General features: G+C 46.7%; 2 protein-coding genes across 9 annotated transcripts in view; one reads left to right on the top strand and one right to left on the bottom strand.

The window, feature by feature from the left end:
- Nucleotides 1–17,801, top strand: part of SLC4A4 (solute carrier family 4 member 4) — a 205,341-nt gene extending 187,540 nt beyond the window's left edge. For 7 of the 8 annotated variants that reach the window (XM_061472197.1, XM_061472196.1, XM_061472198.1 and 4 more), the window contains 7 exons: nucleotides 603–675; nucleotides 4,781–4,849; nucleotides 5,271–5,444; nucleotides 7,398–7,559; nucleotides 10,867–10,963; nucleotides 13,166–13,245; nucleotides 14,623–17,801. In XM_061472197.1, the coding sequence (XP_061328181.1) occupies nucleotides 603–675; nucleotides 4,781–4,849; nucleotides 5,271–5,444; nucleotides 7,398–7,559; nucleotides 10,867–10,963; nucleotides 13,166–13,209 (619 nt within the window). In that variant the 3' untranslated portion in view covers nucleotides 13,210–13,245; nucleotides 14,623–17,801. The remainder of the gene's footprint in view (nucleotides 1–602; nucleotides 676–4,780; nucleotides 4,850–5,270; nucleotides 5,445–7,397; nucleotides 7,560–10,866; nucleotides 10,964–13,165; nucleotides 13,246–14,622) is intronic. The other variant, XM_061472204.1, reaches the window with a different exon arrangement.
- A 2,384-nt stretch (nucleotides 17,802–20,185) lies between these two features.
- Nucleotides 20,186–25,485, bottom strand: GC (GC vitamin D binding protein). The gene is made up of 12 exons (XM_061472209.1): nucleotides 25,336–25,485; nucleotides 24,039–24,108; nucleotides 23,626–23,758; nucleotides 23,325–23,536; nucleotides 22,424–22,556; nucleotides 22,201–22,295; nucleotides 21,876–22,005; nucleotides 21,545–21,747; nucleotides 21,167–21,299; nucleotides 20,949–21,046; nucleotides 20,587–20,719; nucleotides 20,186–20,499 (listed from the first exon to the last, which is right to left on the bottom strand). Exons 1-12 carry the CDS (start codon nucleotides 25,451–25,453, stop codon nucleotides 20,446–20,448), a joined length of 1,512 nt encoding a protein of 503 aa, XP_061328193.1. The 5' UTR covers nucleotides 25,454–25,485; the 3' UTR covers nucleotides 20,186–20,445.
- Between the last annotated feature and the right edge of the window lie 1,933 nt (nucleotides 25,486–27,418).

The following is a 27,418-nucleotide window of genomic DNA, read 5'->3' on the forward strand; positions in this document are numbered from 1 at the left end:
TGCTGCAGACTTCTTCACCTGTGGAAATTGGACATTAGCAAACAGAATGGTAAAAAGTGTAAACCTGCCATGCCTAGGGCCATCAGCTCTACTTAATCAAGCAATTTTTTTCTGTATTTGATTGCCTTAATTAAGTGAAGTGCTGCCCATAGGAGCACTTCTGGAAATCAACCACTTGTTTAAGTGACTAAATAGAAATCTAATGGGTTAACTTTCAGTACTCTGAAATACGACTGGCCAAAGTATTTTTGGATGAAGGGAGCAGCTGAAGACACATGTTCAGCACCCCACAGAGTCCTGCACCATCTGTCCAACTGCTGGGGTTCTATGACCAGGACTTGAAATAGGCTACTAATCTAAGAGTGGGGAGCTAGTGATTTATTACCTATTTGCCTGCTATAAATCCTGCTGTGCAGAGGATTTGGATTCTTGGTTTCTAATGTTTAATATGTAAACACACTCCTCCTTATTGAGTAGCAGCATGCTGTTGATCCCCAGACAGCAGAGCAACATACAAAAACTGATCAGGTGTTTGAAAAATGGAGGGCTAAAAGCAGGGCAAAAGCTGACGCCATCCTGCTCACCCCATGATTTTGTTTCAGGGAGCAGAGAGTCACGGGAGTCATTGTTTTCATTCTGACTGGTGTGTCTGTCTTCATGGCTCCCATCCTAAAGGTAAGGGCAGCATCTTTTCTGCTTCCTTCTGTTCACACAGCCAAGATAGGACCACCGCCACTATCAGGCTATTTTTATGTTACTGAAAAAGCTCATCATTGAAGTGTGGAAAAGAAGATAAGTGAGAACTAAATTGCTGATGCAGTTTTACAGTTTTCTGGAAGCTTAAATACAAACCTTTTGGAAGGAAAGAATAACATTGTTGTAGTGTGCTGGATAGTAATAGTTACCGGGTTCAGGGCTGGTGGTCTTGAGGCTGTGATTTTTTTTTTCATTTTAAGATTTGTCTTCCATGTTTGCATAAAGTTTCCTTCTATATTGCACACTTCTGCTGTGCATGTGTTTTGTGGAAAATATATTGAAAATAAAGCTTGAGAGCCTGCTGGTGGCATGATGGAAGGACAGTTGGCAATGCAGTAGGGTTGCTGTGTGGAAGACACAGGTTAACAGATGGATATGTTGATTTAAAAGTACATTTGTATTTATTTGAGCATGCATGCATCTCCACAGAATCACAGACTGGTTTGGGTTGGAAGGAACCTTAAAGCTTATCCAGTCCCAACCCCTTGCCATGGGCAGGGACACCTTCCACTAGACCAGGTTGCTCCAAACCCCGTCCAACCTGAACTTGAGCACTGCCAGGGATGGGGCAGCCACAACACAGAAGAATAAGCAGAAATGGTGGCAATGAGCAGAGTCTACAGCTGATGGTATTATCCATGGGTACAGTTTTGGCCAGAAATCTTCGGGACCATTGCCACCGCCATAGCAGAGCTGTACCCTGCCTGCTGCAGCTGCCAAGACAGTGTGAAGCTCCTGCAGCAATCAAATTTTCATTCTTTTAGGTTAGATCCTCCTGAAATAGCACATTCTTTATCGATCAGAAGCAATGCCCAGTATGGAAAATGTGTTTCTGGGGGAAGCAGTGCAATTAAATGTAGTTTTTTAACCTGCTCACAAGAGTGAGTTTAGCCAAGGCTCTGGACAGATGTGCTGCTGATGTGCCATTTAATCTAGGTGGGTAGCTATTTTCCAAGACCTTGAAATTTTTTGGCATATAGCCACAGAGAAACATGTCCTTAGTAGGTCATCAGGTCATGGAAGGAAACTGAAAACCTGCTTAGCCATGTCTTGTGGAGAATACCACCTTCTCCAGGGACGATGGTTTCAGTGGCACCAAGTGCAGGTATTCTGGAGATACCAGCTGCAGAAGTCCATCTCCTTGGACTAATGGTATGAGCAGAATATGTCAGAAAAGTAACATATGTATTGGAACAATGGCAGTATGCATGCTAACTCCGTGATGGAGCAGACAGGTGTACAGAGAAGCATTTCTGTAGGAAGCAAAGGAGTTTTTGGTCATGAGGAGGTTGGAAGCCATGGGGACTGCAAGGCACAGGTAGATGTGAGCCCAAAGGGGAGGAGGCAAGCAGAGAGCAGTGATACTGCCTGTGTATGTATAAAGCTGAGAAGGTGGCTTTACAAAGTCAGCATGTTCCTATTCTTGATTCCTAAGGTTGTTTTTACAACTGGCAAATTTTTGTGTCTTGGTAAGTTTCCTCCTCTGCACAAACAGGCATTTCCGTGCCCTTAATTTAATGCCTGGTTGGTAATAATTCTGTTTGTTAGTTCATGTGACCTTTCCCTGCACGATCTCTCTTCCTATTGCACTGGGGTCCATTATTCCCTCTGTTATTGCTTCATTCATTAATTATTTGTGCTTCCCCTAAGAACGCATACGAGGAAGATACTGGTGGGAGGACGCCTGAGGATAAATGGGCACGCTCCTCACCCACGTGCCAGTGAAAAGAACCTGGCAGTATTTCAGGACCTTTAACAAAGTGGCAGGGTCCTCTCCTCGAGAGAACCGCTTGCTAAATCCATTGCAGAACATTGCAGTCTCCTCATGCCAGCGGCAAATTGGACACTAACGATCCCAAATTCAATAAAAACAGGCAATCCAATCTTTGTTTTTTGTGGGTTTTGCAGTGTTTGCGCTGGTTTTGAATGTTCCTATAAATACATTTTTAATTCTGTTGGCTAGCAGCAGGTTTGCTTGGAGTGCCAGAGCCAGCAACCCCATAGTTAGGGAGTACTTTGCCAAAAGCAAGTCTTCCAGAATGAACGCACTGCTTGCTATTTGCAGGATAATGTACTGAGGTTTCACCTAGGGATGATTTACGGGATTAATTATCATGGGATAGGGAAATAATATTTGGACATTTTTCTTTCTTTAAAGCTAACAGAACTAGAAGGGGAGGGAAAGAGCAATGTAAATGGGCTAAAAAGCTCGACTCTGAAAGCCTCCTACCCAATTTGCTGGAGGAGATATTATCTTGTTTAATCTCTCAGATTCAGTGAGGGCTTTGAATCCCTTGGACACACGCAGCTATGTGAACCACATGCTGGCTTCTCATCCCTCCCCGTGGTGGCCGCACTGAACCCCAGCTGTGGCAAAAATTCCTGGCTTTTGGGGTAAAATATCAACGCAGCTCTCTCAAGGAATGGAATAAATTCATGAGAAAGATTTATTAGGAATCATGAAGCTTGCAGGGGATGGTAGGGAATAAGACTCTGGAGGGAAGGGAAGAATATAGACCGGGAAGGATGGCACATAGCCTGGTGACATTGGTACTCATGTACCTAAGTGAAATGCATGTGTTGGGGATCAAGGCCTCCAGAGATACCTGCACGTCACTGTTTTTGAGCCAGTAAACAATGAATAATGTGGTGGGGAATACAATAAAACACCGCTGTTTGCCTGCTGAATGCGTTACAAGCGGTAGTGCTGGCCACCGGTGTCGTGGGAGCCTTGGCTGGGCCGTGGCTGCCGTTCAGTGGCAGCCGCCCGTCACTGCATCAAGGCTTCCCTTCGGCGACACGGCAGAGCTCTGTCCGTGTTGCTTGGGTTCAAACTGAACCACACAAAGACTGTTGCTTATTTCCTGTGTGTTACCATGCACCATCCTCGCTTCCAAAGGGCGATGTCCCTGATGGCAGGACCAGTGATGGAGGAATGGGCAGCATGTAGTACTTAAAGGAGCAGAAATTGGTGTTTTAAAGAGCAGCGGCAGTGAAGAAAGTTATTCACTTTCCTGTGTTTGTGAATATTTGTGGATTAACATGTGTGAAAGATGGAGCAGTCAGAGATTTGGTTGCCATGACTTGTCATCATCAATGCAGGATTCATGGATTTCCATGATTTACTGAGCTGGACATACCACAGGATCATGCTGTCTTTTCTTCTTCTCTACCTTCTGCTTCTCACCAGAAGCCAAGAGGTTTTCACATGGAAAAGATGAGGGGTGGTGGGCACAAGTTACTTCTGAGGAGATTCCGACTGGACACAGGAGGAAAATTTTTCAATATGAGGAAAACCAGCCACTGGAATAATCTCCTCAGGATTGTGGTGGAATCCCCAGGGTTGGATACTTTTAATTTGTCCGGACTTGGTGCTGGGACATCTACTCTAGGTCATGGTTTCCCTAGAAAGGTTGGATCAGATGATCCTTGAGGTCCCTTCGAACCCGATATTCTGTACTACATGAAAAGCAGGTTGAGGCTTACTGGAACACATTTACTCCGTCTCTTTGTTAATTTGCTGACTGACTGACACTGCCTGGCTTCATTCCTTTTAGTTCTTGTAGAGACATCCAAGTCGGAAACTAGTTTGGGTTGGAAAGGACCTTAAAGCTCATCCGCTTCCAAACCTCTGCCACGAGCAGGGACATCTTCCACTAGACCAGGTTGTTCCAAGCTCCGTCCAGCTTGGCTTTGAACACTGCCAGGGATGGGGCAGCCACAGCTTCTCTGGGCAGGCTGTGCCAGTGCCTCACCACCCTCATAGTGAAGAACTTCTTCCCATTTAATTGGTGGAGCTCAGGGCTTGTTCAGCCCCTGCCCAGCTCCTGAGCCCTCCAGTGACTGCACAAATGTTCTGGCTCTCGAAACACAAAGTAAGGATTGCTTGCTTTATTACCTGTGACGTGCATAGGCGCAACTCGATTTGTGGTGTTCCGAGGCTAGGAATCATGTCCACCAACATGTTAATTGTGTGTTGTGTGTGGAGGTTGTTCACTCAGTGTCTCCTGCTCTTCCCCAACAGTTCATTCCCATGCCTGTGCTCTATGGTGTCTTCCTCTACATGGGTGTTGCTTCCCTCAATGGCGTGCAGGTGAGTCCCCCTGACAGCCAGGAGCTGGCTCCCTGCTGGGCCTTCTCCAGAAGATCATAGAATCCCAGACTTGTTTGGGTTGGAAGGGACCTTAAAGCTCACCCAGTTCCAACCCCCTGCCACAGGCAGGGACACCTTCCTCTAGACTAGGTTGCTCCGAGCCATGTCCAACCTGGTTTAGTTGCCAACTATAGGGTAGACCTAGGACCTGCATTTGAGACAGATGAATTAACATGTTTAGTCCACCCTTCATTAAGCACACATCCATGAGGATAGAGCATATCTGCTGGGTCTTCTACTGGGTTCATCTTAATGGAAAGAAAGCAAGTTGATTCAAGGTCACATTCCGAAGTGGAATAATGCTTTTGTATCTCTTTCGCTTATATCCTGGGTTTAAATCTCCATTTCTTCTCCTCCCCAGTTCATGGATCGTCTGAAGCTGCTCTTGATGCCTCTAAAACACCAGCCTGACTTCATCTACCTGCGCCATGTCCCGCTGCGCAGGGTCCATCTGTTCACCTTCCTGCAGGTAGTGTGCCTGGCCCTCCTCTGGATCCTCAAGTCAACCGTGGCTGCTATCATATTCCCTGTCATGGTAGGTGATGATCTCCTTCACATCCTTTTGCAGCCTTCACCTTTCATTCACGGTCATACCCTCCTATGAACAGGCAAACAGCCTCTCCCTGTTAAATCTTCAGCTTGGGGCTCTGCCTCCATTGTGAGGGAAGACTGTATTGGGTCAGTTTCCCCATGGCTGCCTTTCCATGAATCCTCTGGAGGAAAACAAGCCTGGAAAGTTAATTTTTTTCCAGAAAGCTGTAGTTATTTCTGACTATTTCTGGCTGCCAAGGTTAGATTTCCCATGTTTTCTCCTCGAGCTGCATAACAAATGAGTGGTGCATACTTTTACTTCTTCAGTCCACACTAATTACCATACAGAAAATGCCTCCCTTGCTTTTAAATAGCACAAAGTGACAAAACCAAGAGTGAGGCTCGCTGCTAAGAGGTGTGTCAAATGGAGGGAAGGATTAGCTAAATCAGCAGCAAAATAAAAATAATGGTTTTTTTCCTTGAGCTTGAGTGAAAAGACAATAATGTTGATTTCATGTGTTTCACATCAGAGGATGAAATGTAAGTCTACAGGATGCTTGTCCTCCTCCTAATAATGCACATCAGAGTCATGTTCAAGCTCATTTTGGATGTTGAGAGGTAAAATGTTCATGATGCAGAGCAACTGTTTCTTAAATATATACTCTTCAGTCAGTTTGATATAGTATTTCTGTGTAAGTATTTCTGTTCCCTTGGTAGCAGGGGAATAATGAAACAGCTTTCTGTGCATTTAGGTTATTGCTAGAGGTATAAATATGGACACTTACACCAAATGAAAACCAAACGACTGTTACGAGGAGTTTATATGTACACTTTGCCTCAGGCATCAAAACCTGGGACCATGCACATTAAATGAGGGAGCACAGAGTAGGTCCTTCTCCACCTCTGTGCCGGACCTGTAGCTCAGCTGGAACAGCCATAGGGACAGATGGATTAGATGTGGATCCAATGAGATCATAGCTGCATGCACAAAGATTCTGCCAAGTCTGGTCTCTGGCATGGACATGGGTTAGACTGCTGAAAAGTCGAAGCTTCATGAAACTCCCTGAAGAAACCTGTGCCCAATATCACCTGGTTTCAGGTTTACAGACAAGCAGAATTTCAGCTGTGGGCGCAGTTAGGAAAGGGAAACCAGAAAACAGAACAAGGTCAAGCGTTTTTTCTCTGCTGCTGGTGAAATGAGAAGAGAAAAGACGATGCATGTGAAAAAAATCCTCCACATGTTCTTGCTGGGACACATGCTCATGTATAAAGGCATTAAAGATAAGCAGTTCCCACTGAAATGCTGTTCCACTGCATTTTCATGCTGTTGAAAGCTGAATCTAAGGTCTGGACGCTCTTTGCCTGTAAGAGAGAATACGAGTGAAGTGAAGACTGCTGAAGTTTTTTACAACGGTGCAAACTCGGTGATGTGGTCACAGCTTAGAGGTAGCTGGGTCTGATGACAAAACCTCAGTTATTTGCACTCATGATCAAAAAGGCTATAAATATAAACTTCCAATCTACGAAGATCCAGCCAATAACCAAACCTCTGTTTATATAAAGCACTTTTAATACACAAGTAATTCATAACAGCATAATGACGGGTGTCTACGTGGCATCTTTCCACCCCCTAAGTAAGTTCTTACTTCCATAATTGCGTCTTGAGTTACGTAAGTCGAAGTTTGAGATCTTTTGCTAGGAATTGTTTGTGCCCTTGATCATCATTGCTCAGAACAAACTTTTTCATCTTAAAGGCAGTCTGCAGTTGTCAGGGTTATGTCTGTTAGTAGTCAAGTTGAGTTTTCAGCCTGTGAGGCTTGGTAGGCATCTGGTGGTGGTATGTTTATTTCCAGCCAGAATTGAAGCATGTGGGATTAAGAAGCAGCATAAAGAGGAATGCACAGTGTTCCCTATTAAAGGTAAATTGTGACTGAGATGTCCCTGTCTGCCTTTTCAGATCCTGGCACTTGTAGCAGTCAGAAAAGCCATGGACTACCTCTTCTCCCAGCATGACTTAAGCTTTCTTGACGACGTCATTCCAGAAAAGGATAAGAAAAAGAAAGAGGATGAGAAGAAGAAGAAGAAGAAGAAGGGCAGTGTGGACAGTGACAATGATGATGTAAGGAGCTTTCTGGTCTTGTCAAATCACTCATTTCTAGGTAGCTAATCTCAGGGGACTGTCCATGCCCCTCCCCAGCCTCTTTTGAAGCCGAACGGTTCAGTCTTTTGCTGCTGCAGCAAACAAACAAGCTTCCTTTTCTACATTGTCTTCCCTTTTTCAGATGTCACCAGCCTGTGGCAGGTCATACTGGCGCTGCCAAAAATGAAATCACACTTTCCACAAGAACACTAGATACCTGCTGAGATGTCATGCCCTTTACTAGAACACCTTTCATCATCCTGCCTGGTTTCATCTTGCCCTCCTCTGCCTCTCTCCCCTGTCGCTGTCTTTTACATTTTAGGAGGAGAATGGTTTTCACCAGCAGCTCTTTTGCTTCTGAATGTTGTCTGGTTTCTTTTTTTGATACTTTTTTAATTACTCTTTTTAAAGGCACAAATATATGTGACTTGTCGCACTGAAGGCAAGACTGCTTTCTGGTGATAATACTCATGACCTGAGTATTTCCAAAGCATACATGCCCTGATGCAGCATACTCTTTGGTCCTACCTTAGGTTGCAGAATGCCCTAAAATAGTGAAATGTAGCTGCTTATGTCATTGCTGAGCAAGGTGACCTGCCTAGACCAGATCCATGTGCCTTAGATTGTTCTATTTTTTGCCTGTATATGTAAAAAGAAGAAATGTAGTCCTCGTGCCTTTGAACATTCTCCTACCCAGCTCTAGCATGAACTACTGTGCACCAGCCTGGGTTCCTGAAGAAGGGCTTTTTCTATGGTGCAGGCAGAGGTAAGATGGCCGAAATATGGAAAAAAAACCAAAACATTTTAACACAGCAGGAAAAAGAAGTGAGAAGGGATTGCTCTTTGGGAGGAGGCAGGCAGCAGGAAAAGTCAGCTGTCCCTTCCTCAAGCCCCCTGCCCAGGTCACTGACAGGGCTTTGCTCTGTGTTTGGAGGGTTTATGCTGGCGTTATCATCTGCATCCTTCCTGCAATGAGCAGATTGACCAAATCAGCCCTCCCTGTGGGGTAGATAATACATCTGATGTCCTCGAGAGAAAAATGGCAGCTCCAGGAGCTCCCCCAGACCACCCCGATGCCTGATCTTGCTCAAGTTTGGGTCAACAGGGAAGACAACCTCAATACTGGTGGAAGGCAAGCTAGAACCCGAGTCCTTTATGTGAGAGCTATGTAACACCTCTGCAGATCTGTGTTAGAGGCAACAAAGTCAGGGTATTTCAATGAGAAAATAATCAAAGACCTTTCTGCAAATAATATATGGTGCCTAAAGTGGAGCATGTACACTGCAAGAGGCAAAACTTGGACTTCCTTAGAGATGATGGTGCACCATTGTAGGAGGTAGCCTGGATCCACGCCTTTTTAAATCACACTGAATCCCTGCTAGGGAGATTGGCTCTTATTTCAGGCAGCAAGCTCCCTGTTCCCATCATTCCTTCAGTTCCTGAGAGCCAAGGGTTTCATCAGCTGATAACTTGGTGCAAACCAAAATGAGGCAAAATGCCCTACTGTATATAGAGAATAGTCAGTAAGGGTTTGACTCCATCCCCTCCTCTTGACTGAATTGAATCCAGCAGCACCGTATCCTGAGCCATGATGCCCATATTTCCAGTGTGTAAGCTGTCTCCTCCCTTCTCAGGCTTTTCATGAATTTCAGGTACAGTAATTGATCTAATGCGTGAGAGAATTTATGCAAAATCTTGGTTCTTAACTCTTCTTGTTTTATTTTCAGCACTGGCTTTACCAGCTTCCTGAGCATAGAGCACTTGGCATTATTGGTTTCATTATTTTTGCCCTTTCCCTTCCAGGAGTATGCCCCCACAAACTAATTACTCCATTTGCCAAATGAAAACTCAAGCACCTTGGTTTCGTCTCCATTTTTATGTCAAAAATTTAATGATTCAAGAGAGGCCAGACGTTTTTTTTTATTGTAGTATATAGGGGCTAGTATACAAATTTTCAGTCAGAAGTATTGTGTAATGTTTTTTTCTCCCCTTGGGGGGTTTTTGCCAACTGCAGATATTTCCTCTGTCTCCTTGTTCATTTTAGATGAGGAAATCTAAAGTAGACTCTGATCATCAGCATTGCTGTTCACAGACCTCTTACATTGATTTATTAGCATTGAGACAGTGCTAATACATTGGTGAGGTTATCCAGCTCTTACGCTCTGGGATTTGGGGATGGCTTCATTGCTCAGCAAGCTTATCTTTATTTGAGCTATGGGCATCCCTCAGCCTCAGAAAAATGCTCCTGAGGATACATTTTTGCTTATTGGAATATGAAACGCTGCACTGGATGTTGGTTGTGTTAAAAAATAATTTAAATAATAATAATAATCCAGGGAGAAGGATTCTCTGGCCTCGGCAGTATTTTTGTGCCCTGATTCAAAGGTCTCCCTCCACACCAACCATGTACTCGTGTTTAGTTCTCTCCAGGAACAAAGATGTGTTAACATTTCTGGCAAACACCTCCTTACTTCCTTTGCCAAGTTATGCAATATCAGCCTTTTCTTGGTTATGAGAGGTTACTTTTAAGTTTAAAAAGCAAATTAATTCCAAGTACTTCTACTAAGCATAAGCAAGTGGCTTACTGAAGCCACTGGGGCATAAATGATGCTGGGACCCAAACTCCAGGGACTCCTGTGTATGGCTTCTCTCTGTACTTGTGCCTCTTCTTGACCAGTTTCTCCCAGCTGGCTGGGAGCACTGAATTCTTAGAAGGGCCCTTTTTTTGATGAACTGTTTTACTGGAAATAGAGGTGTGATTAAGACTGGGTTTGACTCAGCTTAAGTTAAAGGGGGAGTTGAGACATTCCAGCTGCTGTATCATGTCTGGCCCTATCCTGGTTGAGCAATTGGGAAGTAAAAAGGGGGTTTACAGAAATCACAGAGGACTGGTTTTTTTTTGCTGAGCAATGTCCTGTTATTGCTGCCTACAGATGCGTTTTCCATCATTATTTCCTGCAGCCGACTCCAAGGTGAATTGGATGTTGTCCTATTATCTGGTGCGAAAGGAGCTAGTGAGGTGGGGAAAGGGGAAAAGACTGATCACACCAGATTATTTCTTCAATCTGTTTTACTTTCCTAGTGTGAAGGAAGAGGGAAAGTGGGGTGCAGGGGGAACCAGTGGAAACTAGCAGGCAACTAAGCTAGACGATGCCGGTTTATTTTTTCTCCTTTTCTTTTCCTCATTCCTACAGAAACTGTGTGAAGGATAATTTTAATTTGCGGGAGACGATAAGGGAGCAAGCAGTGAAAATATTCTAAGACCTTTTACACGTTTCTTTCACAGTCTGACTGCCCCTACTCAGAAAAAGTCCCAAGTATTAAAATACCAATGGACATCATGGAGCAGGAACCTTTCCTAAGTGGTAGCAAACCTGCTGACAGTGAGTAGAACTAACCTCTTGCATGCCTGCTTGACTCTGACTTGCAGTACAAAAATTTATCTATATTTAGAATGATTTAAAACAGCAAACAAACCAGCCTTCCTATTACTTGAGAATTACTTTTTCTTGTTCTTTTTTTTTCTTGTTTTTAATTTCCAGGCCTCTGATTAATGACAGATTTTGGGGTTGTGAGGTTCTGTTTTTTTTTTTCTCAATACAAATTCTATGTTGTTCCTTCTGGTGCCTCCAGCTTAAGCACTTTTATTCAGCTACTGGCAGGTCTCTTGGCCACTCTCGTCCTCTCTTTTCTGACCCTTCCTGTTTTGTGTTAACTCTGTTGATGGTTTGATTGACTTTTTTCCTCTGAGCCTACTGTTCTGGATTTGCAGCATGTCTAAACTGCATCGCTGTCCTGTTACTGTTTGCTTCCTTAGTGCCAAGCAGCTGCAAAAATCAGTGCTTAAAAGAATAATTAAGCATGTCCTTGATTGCACGTTACACTGACGGTCAGTTGACCATTAACGTATTTCCCTTCTTAGGTGATTTGCCTTTGTGCTATTCTGTTGCTTATTAATTTCCTAACTTAATACTTGTAGTTGGTAATTACCATCTTTATTTTCAGTCATTTAAACTTTCCATATTATAACCTTTTAAGTGAGTGATGGGAATAACAACAAATGCTTTTTTGCATTTGCCCTCGCTTTTTACAATACAATGAGCAATGGGATCCATAGAATCACAGAACAGTTTGGGTTGGAAGGGACCTTAAGGCTCATCCAGTTCCAGCCCCCTGCCACAGGCAAGGACACCTTCCACTAGACCAGGCTGCTCAAAGCCCTGTCCAACCTGGTCTTAAACACATCTGGAGATCAATAGGCTGGTTTGTCATGAGGCAGGAGGGGAGAAATACAAATGATAGTAATAAATGAGTGTTGCTGCAAGGCTGGTGGTGGTTTCTAGGAGTAGGACCTAAAGCCACAGATCTTTAGATCCTTAAACTATCGTTTGAGTTTAAGAGCTGGTACCCAAGTCCCTTGCTTTTGGTGGCATTTAGATGCCTCAGGCAATCCTAAGCCTTGCTCTGTGTGTCTTTAGATACAGGAACACTTAGAGATTGGCATTATAAAACAAAGCCAAAGAGGCATTTTCCTGACTATTTAGATATTCTTAGTGTTTTGCTGATAAGGAAAATAAAAGAAAATCCAAAGAGATCCTCCTGATTTTTCTATGCAAACACCCTGATGTGCTAAAACCAAATTTCATCCTGCATGTTGTTACCCAGGATTTTACAATCAGATGCACTGTTTTCAATATCTTTAAGGCTGAAATAGGTAACAAAAAGATAATTTTTATGTCAACCTGTTAGTTGGAATGTGCTGTGAAACAGCACAGGGTAAATCACCCATGAGCAGAGCAGTAGTTGGTTTGCCTGTTTATAGAATCATAGAATAGTTAGGGTTGGAAAGGACCTTCAGATCATCCAGTTCCAACCCCCCTGCCATGGGCAGGGACACCTCACACTAAACCGTGTCACCCAAGGCCTTGTCCAACCTGGCCATGTCCAGCCTGGCCTTGAACACTGCCAGGGATGGAGCATTCACAACTTCCTTGTACATTTTTATAATCTAGTAATTGATTTACTGCTTTTACTTAGAAACTAAGCAATAAAATAAAATAAAATCAGACCTTTGATTAGAAAAATACCTGGAATCCAGCAAGACTGTGGTATTGTCCTTGACTATAACTGTGCTCTAGGATTCGAGGTACGCTACTATAGTACAATAATACTGCTGACATTAGCTTTCTTTCAGTAATAGCAAGAACATGATTATTATTAATAGAGAGTACACTTCCCCATGCTGGGTCAGAAAAGGAAAGCACCTATTTTCTCACAGGGAGTTTGGGTGCAACAGTGAGGAGTGCAGGCTAACTAAAGAGGTGTAGATAACAGGTAAGTGCTAAGACCTAAAGGTGGTGAAAGGCTTGGGAAATGAGGCTTTTGGTCATGTTGGCAGTTCAGGGGATTTCATCTTGGTGCTGAGAGAGAGAGAAAATAAGTGTTTTTACTCACAAGCTGTGAAATTCATCTGGCAGGCAGTCAGCAGTAAAAAAGCATTGCCAAATAGATGGAGAAACTGAGGCTGGGCTTGGAGAAGCCATCAGTGCTGAAGGCAGTGACGAACAAGCCTTTCTTCCCAACAGGAGAAAGATCACCAACATTCCTTGAACGCCACACATCATGCTGATACAATTCCTTTCCTTCAATCACACACCATGCCAAGGTAAGCACCCCAAAAAATGCTTTACAGTGATATCTCAAAACTGTCTCAACTACCCTTCATTATACCGAAAGTCAATGAAGCAAAGTTTTTGTTTCCCCATAGGAAACTTTGAGAAACCACTTGGAAAGAATTCCCAACACAGGGTTGCAGCAACCTGGTCTAGTGGAAGGTGTCCCTGCCCATGGCAAGGACTTGGAGCTAGATGAGCTTTAAGGTCTCTTCTAACCCAAGCCATCCTATGATTCTATGAATTTCTAATCCTGAGCTGGAATTGGGAAACTGGAGTCCTGGGGTCTCCACCAGCCTTCGTTAGACTCCAGCTTCAGTACCTGTGGCTGGCTTGGGGTCTAAAACCCAGAAGAAAGGTGTTGATCAACTTAGAGGAGTCTAAAAACACATCTACATGGGGAAAATTAAAATAATTTGTATTGGTTTAGTCTTTAGGAAAAGAAAAGAGACAGACAGTGAGAGAAAATTCCTGCTGTGCTTTCCTTCAGTCATGTAACAGGATGTCGCAAGGAGGAAGTAATCCATTTTCCCATGTCTGTAGTGAAAAATAGATTAAATAATAACCTCAAATTGCAGCAGGGTAGAGTTAAATAATGATTGCTCAGAGCTCAGCCCAGGCTCAACCGCTTGGTTCTCCCAGCATTAGGAGTCTGCTCTACACCGAGGCAGTAATACTCCTCTGAAATCGTAGAATCCTAGAATGGGTTGAAAGGGACCTTAAAGCTCATCCACTTCCAACCCCTGCCACGGGCAGCAACACCTTCCACTATACCAGGTTGCTCCAAGCCCCATCCAACCTGACTGGAAGTATCTGCACTTCCAGGAGTGTGCATGAAGATCATCTCAGTGGCTATAACCAGATTACTTCAAAGGCAGCTGAGGAGAGTTGTCACAGCTTGGTGTGAAGCACAAGTGCCAGATACTCAGAGCTCCTCAGTCCAAGAAATTGGTGGGTTTGCCTCCTGGCATGAGCAGTGTTTAGACCAACTCATTAATATTATGTGACATATTGGCCTTCTCTTAAGAAGCTGTCTGACCACTGCCTGACAAGGTTATTTACTTGGTGTCTACAAGCTGCCAGTTTCTGATAGATGTTTTGTATATGCAAGTGCAAGGAACTGGTTTCAGGAGTCGAGCATTTGTTCCATTGCTCGATGTGACACTCCGTTGGGTGTCTCAGTAAATCCCAGGATCTGCAGTTTTCCCAGTTGACCCTCTGTTTTCTTGTAAAGATCGATTTTTTTTCCAGGATTTGGGTGCTGGTAAGCTGTGCTGGCAGAAGTTCTGAGTGTGGCAGACCATGTTAAGAATGGCCAAGAAGCCTGGAGGTAGTTCCCATGCTCACCTTGTCCTTCTTTCTCTTCACAGCCCTCCACGAACTCCAGTAAAAGTTGTGCCTCAAATTAGAATAGACCTTGAGCCTGAAGACAATGGTTATTTCTGGAGGAGCAAGGGAACAGAAACTACTTTGTAATGTGTCTGTCTGTTAAAACTTCTATGGGATTTTGTTTTGTCACTAGCCAAACATTAAAATGCTCTCCGCACCCCAATGCATAGGTAATGAGACATCCCACGCTGCCCCTCCACCCTTGCCCCTGCAGATCTCCTCTGGTCCCTCCTCACCAGATTCTCCCACACTGACCAAGACTCGTTTTGCCTTCTCTGTCACCTCGACATGCACAAGCAGAGGGCAGAAGAATTAAGGATACCGTGTCATACCCCTGGGAGATGGCAGAGGAACCGGCATTACTGTAGTCATGAATCAGTGTCCCTGTGTCCGTCTGTCACCTGGCAGAACAAACCTGACCTCCAGGCTCATTCCTTGCTTACCCTGCTGGAAGATGCTGGAAAGTGCTGCTAACACTAACTTGCTCTTAAAGCCTATACTTTTAGTTAACACAGGAAGGAAAAGGAAAAGGTACTTCACTCCCAGCACAGACCAACCATTGCCATCACTGTAGCACGTGTTTTGAAATGTCCCTTTCCTATGCAATTTTTGTTTTTTAAAGAAACACTTTAATGGACTTAATCTGTCAGGTACATGGAAGAGTGTTATTTTCCTAGATTATTTTGTTTAAATTATGGGGGCCTAACCTAAAACTTTTTTTTGTTGTCGTTATTGTTGTCAATTTTTTTAACCTTTTTTTAATTACTGTAAAGAAAAATGAATTTTTCCTGCAGCAGGAAACATATAGTTACGAGTAGTTCTACCTCTTATTTCTAGATGCCAGGCTTTCTGTACAAAAAAATGTATTGTACCATATATAATGTGATTTTTACAGAGAAAAAAACCCACAAAAACAAAACCACACCACCACAATCTCCAGGACATGGCATAGGGCTGGATCAGTCTGATTGACACCTTCTACTCTGAAGCATCTATTTTACTTGTTATGTTATTTTATTTTTTTAAAAAGTAACTTTACTGTGAAGGAGATGGATGTCACTTAAATCTCTTGTGATCTAGGAAGAGTCTTAAATGTAACGATGACAAGCAAAATAGTCACTGGCTACTGGCGTCAGTGGACAGATGCTGATTGTATTCCTGTTGTTCATTTCCTACACGGTGTCGTACAAATTACTTCTTTGGAAACACAGGGGGATGTGTGTGCGTGCGTATATGTCTACACATGAGAAGACCCCTAATGCACTTCAGGCACGTTGACGGCACAACGGAGGAGAAAGATAGTTGAGGTTGGCCAACTGGGATGGTTATCCCAACGCTTGTGTTTGCCAGGCTCGGAAACATCTGCGTCCTCTTCATCCCACATCTGTTCGTCATCATCTAGAGAATTTAACCTAAATCTTGACTGCAGAGTCCTAGACCCATCCATCCATTCAGCAGGCCCAGGCTTTTGTTTTTAAACCAAGTGAGTATGTATCACTGTGGGAGAGATGATTTTTCTCTCTGCATGCATGTAAACATGCATTTAGGAAGTTGGAAATTGGAAAGTGTCTTCATCAAAAGATTATTTTATTTTGGTGAAACATGAGGACTACAAGTAAGACAGTAAAAGCTTCCTGAAAGAAAAAAGAACAAAGCCCATCTGTAAGGGCCGATTCCCCAACGGAGAAAAATCCTACTGCAGAGGACAGGCACGTTGCTGCTTTCTGTTCAAAACCAAAGTCTGTTTTGGTTTTACTTAACAGGATTTCATGATGGTGCTGAGACCTTTTATGCCAAATTTACTCACTCGTAGTAGCCACATCAGTGAGGGGAGGTGCAGAATAGGGCTGTTCTTTTCTTGCCCAGACGCCCTGTAGAAGCAGCTGGCCACCATACTGCCCTACAGGGCTTTGGCTGAAGGTTGAGTTGATGGATTCCATGGTACTTTGAGCTTAATATGAAGAGGAAGGAGCAGCAGAGGCGCCTGCACAACCCATACACACATGCACATGCGTCCATACATTCCCCTCCTCACTCCCAAGGTGTCTTGGTTCTGTCTGTGAGTTGACTCGTGGATCAGCATCCTGGGAATCCAGCCTGAATCTGCATCAGGAAGGCTTGGGAAATGTCAGAAATGGCCAGAGGAGCATCTCTGTGATGCCTTCTGTGGTTATTTGGAGGACGGATAACCTCAGGAGCTTCAACAGATGGTTTCCATCCCTTGGTCAACACCAGTCCCTGGCTCCCAAAGGGAAAACAGCCTCCAGATGCTGAGAGTGTGTTGTGTTTTGCCCAGACCTTTGATTTGTAGAAATCCCAATAACTTGATGGAGAAAAGATCAAACTAGGTGGGTAGAGCGAAGCGGCTTCCCATCTGCTGGCACCTGGTGATGTGTCTCCACAAAAATGAGATCTTCCACTTCCGAACCATGTTAAATGTACTTGAAATATATTGACTGCTGATCTAGAGCTCTCTCTTTTTGACTTTATGTTTTTTGTTTTAACCCAAGGGAGCTGTTGTACAGAGTGTTGCTGAAGGGACAGGACAAAGGTTCCTGTAGCTTTCCATGGAAAACACACACAACTCTGGTGACGGGAGCTAAAAGCGTTTCCTTCCCTGGTGCCTGATGATAGCACTTCATTGGTGATGGCGTCTCCTTTCTTGGTTATTCCCTTAAAAATCAACATGAAACCCAACACCTCGTGGTGGGACCCTCGTGATGGCCACCAGCTGCAGCCACCTTTGTCCCTGCCCCTGGAGCCCACCCTTCCTTGTCATGGTGGCCAATTCATCTTTCTGGTTTTATTTTATTATATTTTATTTTGAATCAATGCGCACTTTCAGATACTTTTATTAATGTTTTTAATTCTCTGTATTTGCTTTGGAGGAAAGAATAAAAACCGTCATGTAAAATGAAGTGGATCAAGATGGTGGAACATAAGGAAAAAAAGCAGAAAACATTTCAATATATTAAAATGATTTTTTTTTTCCAGTAGTATAAAACACGAAATTCCTGATAACATTATAGTGTTTTACAGTTTTATGAAGCTTTCTATTGTGACTTTTATGGAATCAAAAGATGAAGATGATGAGATATTTTAGCATTTCTATTTTTCAAAATTAAATGTATACTGAAAATAAAGTAACTTTATGCATTTATTTGAGAGTTTCTGTGTTTTTCCTTGTTACATGCTTAGTCTTATGTGACTGAATCAAGATCCCTCTATCACTGATGTCATAATCGCCATTTCCAAGAGGAGATGCTCATGGCTCTCTGGAGGGAGAGGATGTTGAGGGGAGGTCCCACTTAACAAACCATAAAGGAGTTTAGGGTACATGGCTGTAAAAGCGAGTTTTGATGCTGGAAATACTCTCTCTTGAGATAATATATTGAAGCTCTTTCGGGAGTGGAATGTAAGTTGTTGTCAAATAAAGGTGAAGAGACCCAAGTCCCATCTCCATGAGGCAGTGGGCACCAGGTAGTAGCAGGAGATGGCAGATGGGTACAAATCCTTGCCCTGCACTAGGGAGTTTCTTGGGGGTCCTTTTGGTGGGTCCTGTTTCAACCCATTCGCATTCTCCTTGGAAGCAGGCTGTGGAGAAAAGTGGAGCATCCTCAGAAGGGTTCTGGTATCACCAAAATCTGGGGACCATGGTCATCATGGTGGTGCTAAGGGTTGGTCCTGGGCAGTGATGAGAGACAGGGCTGGTAGAGCTGGAGCATCTCCTCTTCCCAGCACCATCAACCAGATACTGCCATCAGGCTAGCTAGAAAGCATCACTTGGGACTTTTACAGAAAACACATGGAGAAGGACTTGTTACAAGGGCCTGTAGGGACAGGACAAGGGGGAATGGCTTTAAACTGACATAGGGGAGATTCAGATCAGAGATTAGGAATAAATTCTTCCCTGTGAGGGTGCTGAGGCCCTGGGACAGGTTGCCCAGAGAAGCTGTGACTGCCCCATCCCTGGCAGTGTTCAAGGCCAGGTTGGACGGGGCTTGGAGCAACCTGGTCTAGTGGAAGGTGTACCTGCCCATGGCAGGGATTGGAACTGGATGAGCTTTAGGGTCCCTTCCAACCCAAACCAGTCTGTGATTTGATGTAAAGTAGTGCTCACGGCTGTCCCTTGCACAACACTGCAATGCCCAAGCTTGTGAGCCATCGCATGCTTGGCCTCACAGTTTCCCTGTGGTGCTCCTCACCCTTTCCATAAGCACCAGCCTCTGCATTCTTGCATGGGAAGTGTTTAAAAAATGGTCAGTACGGGAGGTTAGCTCCCTAGCTGGGTTGGATCAGGGCTTGGTTGTCATCACCAGGTCTCATGGGGATGGGCACTTTGCCACCTGGTGTTAGGCACAGTGTGATGAAGCCAGAGGAGATGTTTCCTGAGGACCAGTGTGGTGAAGCCATTCTGTGTGGCTCAGGTCTGTCACAGTCCTACCTCATCCCATTGTTCGGTGGGCAGCAGGACCCTCATCTCAGGGAGCAGCCATGGGTCAGATCCAGAGGGTAGCCAAGAAGCCCCAGCGCACCACAGCATCTCCCACCTGAAAAGGTGGAAGCTCCCCGAGCCCTGATGGGCAGCTTCCGATGCAAAGAAAATGGGACACATCCCTTGTGCCAGGCTGAGATAAGGGCGGCCGGCTGAGTTTAGGGTCCCCTCCAACACAAACCATTCTGTGATTCTATGGTTCTATTATTAGTGGGGTGACAGATGGGGCAGAACTGGGCCCGAACACCAGTGCTAATAAACACCACTGACTGCATACAGGGCTTCAGGCTTTTTAAGCCCCTGATAGCCAAGTTGTTGGGACACTGCAGCAGCAAGTGACGTCTGCTCTCTGAAATGTGCAGAGCAAATCCCTTGCCAGAAGTTTCATGCTCTGGGTGTGCAGGGGTGAGTGATGCTGCTCTGAGCAGAGCCTGGCCTTGGCTCTCTGCTCCCTCCAGCATGCCCAGGCTTTTAGCATTGGGAAACACCCTAGGGTATCACAGTGCACAAGTCTCACCCAGAAAGCTGCAATGGGAGCAACAATGGGAGCAAGCCCTGCTGCTTTCCTGTCCTTTGTTTTAACACGTATCAACACATTTCCTAGAAACAGGCTTGCAGCAGAGGAGATGTTCTTGGCTTGCCTAAGTGTGTTTCTCCAGTTTTTCTTGGAACCCTGGAGAGCAGAGGTGTGGGACTGTCACAGGAAAGGATGAAAAACTTTGATTATTTGGGAAAAGAACTGCCAAAAGCAGGCTGTAACACTGGGGGGGGGGGGGGGGATTGGGTCCAGCCCCAGGTCAGTGATAACTGCTGTATTGCCACCGCACTGGGAGAGCATCTGGATGCTGACGCAGACAGCTTTAGATTGATGTATATCAAATGACCCCAGGGAGCTGTCTTTGGGGTGCTTGATGTATGGGTTTGGTATTATTGCTTAATTGTTTAGACCGCTAGCTCCTAGGGCTACAGCTGGGACCTCCTCCTCCCTCCCGCAGAACCGGGCCATGCCCCTTCCCAGCACTCCCACCTTTCCAGCAGCAACCAGGGAATTGTTTTTAAGTCTTTATTGCATCTGCAGGAACACATCAGAGCTGTTGCAGGGAGCTGCAGGCTTGATGCACCCTCAGTGGTCAGGCATTCTCCACCCCAATTCCCTGTGCTCCTTTCGATGTCCTGCTTCCTTGAATGCCCTGAAGAGCTCAGCCGCGGGGTGCATGGCCATGACCCTTTTTCCCCAGCCCCGTATCTCCCTCTTCCATCCATGTGTGGCCAGCTGAGCGTTCCCTGACACCAGTGTACCTCAGGGCACCTAGCCCAGCAGGCAGGACCCTCCATCACATGCATCACCCAGTTCCGAGCTCACCTAAAACAGAGGGGTACAGAGCCAAGGAGCAGCCGTGGGCATGGGGGTGGCCACCAGTAGGGTGTGGGGTGGGGGGCATGGTTTTACCTTGGAGGTGCAGAACAAGGGGGGAGAGTTGGGGGAGCAGCAGTTGGAGGCGAAGTCTGCTCGCTGCTCCACCAGCTGCCCCAGCAGCTCTGGGCTGGCCGCAGGCATCGTCTGCGTCAGGCTCTCCCGCAGCCTGCAGCGTGGGACGCGAGGCATTAGGTACCCATATGGCATTTCGGGGGGTGGCATGTGAGGTTGGAAGGGAGCAGGGCTGGTTGCCCCACGAGGAGTGTGCTATACATTTATATATACATTGCTGCTCTTTCGGCTCAAACCCACTGTCTCCATCCATGCATCATCAGAATTTTGGCCAAATTCCAATTGTACCTGCTGATCCAGTCAGGGAGGAGGGAAATGCTTACCTCTTCTTGAAGTCAAGGAAAGTTAACTCAGTGTACTGCCTGCAGAGCCTGTTGGCCTTTTCCAGGAAGGGGGGCAGCTCTTTTCCCATCTTGTGGCGCTGGGTGGCAGAGGATGGTTATAACCAGGCTGGGAGAAGCCTCCAAGGAGTTTTGGGGTACACAGGGTTGGGGGGTGGGGAAGAGCAGGGTGAGCCAATGGAGCCGTCCACACTGCTCACCTTGTTGGCCAGGCAAGTAGAGGCATCCTTAGCAAAGCAGCATTCCTCTCTGACATTTTCAGTGGCATCATATAGCTTGGTGAGGAAGACATCGGGGATGTTGGTGTGCCTCCGTGCCAGCTCAAACAGGTACCTGGAGTGGGGAAAACAAGTGATTGGATGAGGTTTTATTCCTGGTGCTGTTCAGTGTGGGATGGAGGCTGCTTTTCACACCTTTGTGAAGCCCCTGGAGGTGACACCCCAAGGGAAGACAGGGTGCTTGCCTGTTATCCTAATAACCATCTATCCCAGGTGAAACCAGGACATAATCAAAGCATACAGTGAAGATGAGGGCAGAAGGAAGGGTGAGAGCATCTCAGCCCCATAGGTACCACGGACCTCTTGGCATGGCGAGCTGCATCCTCGCTGCAGAGCTGCTCACTCGTTGGCTTCTGCACCTCGGGCAGCTTTGGGGCGAGTGCTGGTGGCAGGGCTGAGATGCAGAAGTAGTTCTGCATCAGGTTTTTGCCCTTGCAGCAGTCAGCAAACCTTTCATCTCGGGCCGACAGCGCGGCACAGACTTTGGCTGTGTGCTCCGATAACTGCAAGGAGGGGAGCAGAGCGGGTGCAGGGATGGTGGGGCTGAGGACCCCTCACCAGGGTGGGGTTAACTCCCACAGCCCCGCTGTGGGCTGGGAGGTGGTTCTGGAGTGGGCTCCAGGCTCCCTACCTTCTTCTGCATGCAGTCCTCAGCCACCGAGTCGCAGCACTGGGAAAACACCTCGGCAGCATCTTCTGACAGGGGGAAAAGGTCCTCAAAGGAAGCACTGGGCATCTTCTGAGCAAGCGAGGTGAGGTAGCTGGGGTAGCACAAGGTGTATGAGGGGCTTTGGGAGCTCAGCATCCCTTTCTCCTCTGACAGCTCCGAGCAGGGGTTTTGCCATGTAGAGATGCGGGATGGAGGTGATGGGGAGACACGGGGCTTGCTCTGCACCTCTGCTGTCCCCAGAGCCCTTCCTGGGCAGAAGGACAGAAAAGGCCATTTCCCCCTTTACCTGAAGGTGAGTTTGTCCTTCCTATACGCCATGAAGCGGGAGCAAGCCCGGTGTGACATCAGGGTGAGGAGGGAGAAGGATTTTCTTTCCAGTTTCTGTCACAGAAAGATGGAGATGTCATCTGAGGGAAATGGATGCCTTTCCCCAACACCTCTCCTTGGTGCTCAACCAGATCCCTGGGGAGTGAGGACGGGGACAAGCCCAGTGGTCCAAAGGGCCTCACCTCCTTCAGGAAGCAGGCGGTGGGCATGGGGGAGATGCAGCATGTGGAGACCATGGAAAGAAAGGTCCTGGTGGAGCCCAGGAGCACAGGCAGGGGTGCCTCACTGTAGCTGCTGGCGTACTCATAGAGAAACCTGCGGCAGAGGTGGATGAACAGACCCAGCACCATGGGGAGGGGTTCAGGAGATCACAGGGTTATAGAATCCCAGGCTGATTTGGGTTGGAAGGGACCTTAAACCTCATCCAGTTCCAACCCCTGCCATGGGCAGGGACACTTCCACTAGACCAGGTTGCTCAAAGCCACGTCCATCCTGCCCTTGAACACTGCCAGGGACAGGGCAGCCACAGCTTCTCTGTGCCAGCCTCACCACCCTCACAGGGAAGAACTAATTAATAATGATTAATAATTATAATAATAGTTGATAATTAATAATCCTAATGCCTAATCTAAATCTCCCTCTGGCAGGTTAAAGCCATTCCCCCTTGTCCTGTCCCTACAGGCCCTTGACAAAAGCCTCTCTCCAAATGTTTTGTTGGCCCCTTTAGGCACTGGAAGTCTGGGGATTTGGGGCATTAGGGCTGCCAGGGAATGGGAGCTCTCTCCAGATACCACCCCACGCTGCTGGCTTATGGCACCAAGCCTCTGAGTGGCCTGGTGGCCTCTCTGCAGCCACTCGCACAGACAATGGCACCCCACCTCCCTTGGGTTAAATCCCGTTCCTGGGGCCAGGGCAGCTGCAGGACACCACAACCTTTTACTCTGATGCACTGGTAACCCCATGGCCACCAAGAGCCTCAGCAGCGATGGCAGAGGGACAAGACCAGGAGAGCCTGGCTTGGTGGGACCCACTCAAGCTCAGCTGAGTGTCATTGGTTGCAAGTGCCACCCCATCCAGGCAGACCTGTCGGCAAAGTCCTTGGGGTCCTTCTTGAAGGCCTGGCAGAGCTCCTCGTTGGAGGGCTGGACGTAGCGGGGCAGCTCCTGAGGTGGGTGCCGCAGAGCAGCCAGGCACAGCTTCTGCTCCAGTCCCTCATGGGCACAGCAGCCGGCAGTGCCGGGGTGAGCTGGGAATGGTGAGCCCTTGCTGCAGGACTTGGCTGAGAGAGCTGAGGACTGTGGGTAGGAGAGAAGGTTATGTGCTAGGGGCCATCCCATCCCATCCTTGGTTTTGGGGTCCATCACCTAATTTTGGTCAACCTCACCCCAGCATCGTAGCAGGAGGGGTCGGCACCATCGGCACAGCAGGTCTCAGCGAGGGAGACGATTTCATGGACAAGGTGGTTGATCTCCTCGAAGGTGGCATTGGAGTATTTCCTGCTGTTGGCAATGATGGTCCTGGGGGCAGGGAGCAAGGGGAGGATGAGCTGGTGGCGCGTTCCTATCTCATGAAACAAAACTCACATTGCAGCACTGTTCTGCCAAAGCAGGTTTAACACCATCAGCCGGTGCAGGACAGCAGAAGCAGCTGTGGTGCTGCAAGGAATACCAGCGTATTCCTTGGAAATCAGACTGGGAATAAATTTTCCCTTCCTAATATTATTTTTCTTTATTATTTTTTTGTCTTGGCTTAGGTGCTGAGTGTCCTGGGAGGGTGAATACAGCAGGAGGTACCTACAGGGTTCGGAAGTTCTCCTTCCCCAGGGTCTTAAACTCCTGGCAGACTTTGTCCCGGACATAAGCTCTACCTGTAAGGGCAGGAAAAGAAGGATTTGTGAGCAGGATCTGTGCCTTGAGTAGTGGCTGGGGAGCTGGGACCAGGCATGGGCTGGGATTTGGGAAGATGCTGGCTTTGCTTCCCCCTGCAGTGCCACCTCCTGTGCCCTTCTCTTTGGGTGGCAACAAAGCCATGTTTCTCCTTCAGTTTCCTACAGAAAATAACCAGGGTTTTTTTGCTTTTTGTCAGGGAAAACGATAATTTGAGGAACAACCTGTTCCCACTTGAACCTTTGTTTTGCTCTCGTTTTCCACTTCCCTCCCTGGCACCAGCATGGGAATGAGGGATGTTATACCACCACAAACCGTGCTCCAAGCGTTATGCACATTCCCCCTTGTCCAAATGGACCTTTCTGGGTATTTGCAGTGCATGTTGTTGGCTTTTGTGGCAGAGTTTGGAGCTCTGGAGGCAAGACCATGGAGGTCAGGAGCACGCAGCAGTGGAGACATACCCAGTGACTCTCTCTTCCCTGGAAAAGCACTATTGATTTTTGCTATGATGCACCTTGGTTAGACTTTGATACCAGCAGGGTAAATACTGATACCAGTATTTACTGGTATTACAGCATGGAGCAGGGTCATGTCCCCAAAACCAAGGGGTTATGTGGCACTGCAGCAAAGGTCACATTGCTCTGGTGGGAAAGAAAGGGTGGCTGGGCTTTTGCAGGGCTGGTAACAGTGGGGAGCAAGGGGAAGATGGGCTAAAACATGGTTCTCTTTCCTCGGGGGATCAGCGCTGTCAGTCCTGTCCCAGTGCCAGCTCTCTGCATTTCATGTCATTTTCAGAAAGCCATGTGGGAGAAGTGAGTTTTGGGGGCTTTTTGGCAGGTGGGGGATCCCATTCAGGGCAGGGGGTGGCACAGGGCACCCTTCTCATCCAGGGGGTGGGTTGTGCAGTCAAATGGTGCTTGTGGAGGGGTCGGAAAATCTCATTTTCACTTGAAAGAGAGGAGAAGCCCTGTGGTGCTGTCCTCTCCTCTCTCTCCACTCCAACCCCAGTATCTTCCCCTCCCAACTCCTCCAGCATCACCCCAAAGAGGATTCCCAGGTACCAGAACATCATCCCACACTTTCCCAACCCTCTCTCAGATTCCTTTTCAATGATTTGGCACTGGGCATCAAAAACCCCCAGAGCTGATGGATTCCTTGTCCCTGGGGTAGAGCAAAGCCCCATAGAGGTGATTGATAGATGCCCTTACCTCGGTGCTCGGCGTGCACGGCGGCTAGCAGCAGCAGCAGGGCGAGAGCTGCCCTCATGCTTGGGCTGCTTTTCCTCCTCCTGCCGAAAAGCAGCACTGGGAAACCCATCCCAAGCATTTATACAGAGGCAGTGCAAATTGCAGCGTCAATGATTAATGCTGGCAGCAGGGCAGAGGGTGAGCACCCTTGGCCTGCCGGCCATAGCCTGGGTGCCAGCGCCTCCAAAATCAGACTCATTTGAATTATTAACCTGGCAAAAGGGGGATGTGCTGCTGGGTTATGTTCAGCCTTAGCAAGGCAGACACTGGGCACGATGGCCTGAGCCTGCTGCAGAAGAGCAAACGCCATCCCTGGTTAGCTGTGTTTACTAAAGCAAAACCTGACTTGAGCAACCAAATCCCAACTGTCCCTTTTCCCAGGCAAGTGTATGAAGAGTTTGCAGGTGTTTGGAGCAATTGGAATTTGAACTGGCATTTGAACACCCTCTGAATATTTGCAGTGGTGGGCTATTTCTTGGGACAGACCCATGATAGCTAGGGTCTAGAGGTGGCTCTGGGTTAAACCAGAGGTGATCAGGACTCTGTGCACATCCAGATGTGTGCAGAAGTGGCTTTTCTTGCTTTTACTGACACTATGGGTGTTTTTTCCCTTTGAGCAGCCCCACCAAGGCGAATGTGCCAGCTGAGATGCTCTTCAGCACAGGGACAATGGTTTTAGCACTGGGGAATAGTAAAGCAGAATCAGCAGCATAGTGCAGGGAACGTGGAGCATTCAGGACATTCTGAGATCAGAGGAGGGTTTGATTACATGGTGCCCACAGAAGAAACCTGGGTGATGGGCTGTTTGGGTATAAACACAGATATTCCCTCTCCTTTGTGACTACCTTGTGTGAGTCAAACTGATTTCCCAGTAGCTGGCTGTTGAATTGCCAAAACCCTGGGTATGGGTTAAACGAGACAGAGAAGAATTGCTTGTGAAATCACTGCAAACCCTGGGGACGTTTAACAGCTCCTCAGAAGATGAGAAAAATGATGAAAACTGTTGGTGTGCTGGGGTTTGTGCTCACCTGTGCTCAGAGGGAAGATTTAGATTAGATGTAAGGAAGAAGTTCCTCCCTGTGAGGGTGCTGAGGCACTGGCACAGGTTGCCCAGAGAAGCTGTGGCTGCCCCACCTCTGGCAGTGTTCAAGGCCAGGTTGGATGGGGTTTTGAGCAACCCGGTCTAGTGGAAGGTGCCCATGGCAGGGGGCTGGAACTGGATGAGCTTTAAGGTCCCTTCCAACCCAAACCAGTCTGTGATTCTATTCTATGAGTCTCTAAGGTGTATGTGTATGATGCCCAGTTACATAACCCATGCATATGCAAGGTATATAAACGAGACACCCTATATACAACATTTCCCTTCTCCAGTCTCATCAATACAGCGGGTGAAGTTAATGAAGAATTAGAGGGAGAGATACAGGTAAGATTGATGAATGCATCAGAAAACAACCAAGCATAGACAGAAACACTGGCTCAATGCAGGCTCTTACATGTAACCTAAAGGAATAAATTCTTTCGCGTGAGAGTGGCCTTACAGTAAAGCCATGTCAAAGTCAGGCTTGCCTCTATGGCTGGTGCTTTCCCCAAGTCACAGCTCCCATGTGGGGATGCGCAGTGGGAACATGTGCTGAGGAGCAGGCACACAGACCCACCAAGCCATACCGATGCTGGAGGATGGAAAGCCACTTATTTAGTTAAAAAAGTAAATTCTAAATGGTCTGAGTCCCTTAGAGTTACAGTATCGTGTGTTCAGTGTGCTCTTGGCTCAGCTTTACCTCCTTAGCATGAGCAGGTAGATTTGCTGGAGCCTTAGCCCATAAGCCATGGACTTTCACCTAGACATGCTTTCGGCTGTGATTGAGTCAGTTCTCTCTGCAATCTTCCTATAAGGTGGTATGTGCTGTATTTTGTCTTTAGTGTAAGAAGAATGTTGTTAACACATAACGTTTATCCAAAGTCTAGGACTTTTGTAGTGTCCCATGCTCTGCTGATAAAGCACAAACCAGAAGATAAGGAGCTACCACTATCAGCAGGAGCTGCA

Source organism: Pezoporus flaviventris, unplaced genomic scaffold (genome assembly GCF_033815535.1).
Source record: "Pezoporus flaviventris isolate CSIRO_AGI_PZ_B2104156 unplaced genomic scaffold, CSIRO_AGI_Pfla_v1 ptg000070l, whole genome shotgun sequence".
Classification (NCBI taxonomy): Eukaryota; Metazoa; Chordata; class Aves; order Psittaciformes; family Psittacidae; genus Pezoporus; species Pezoporus flaviventris.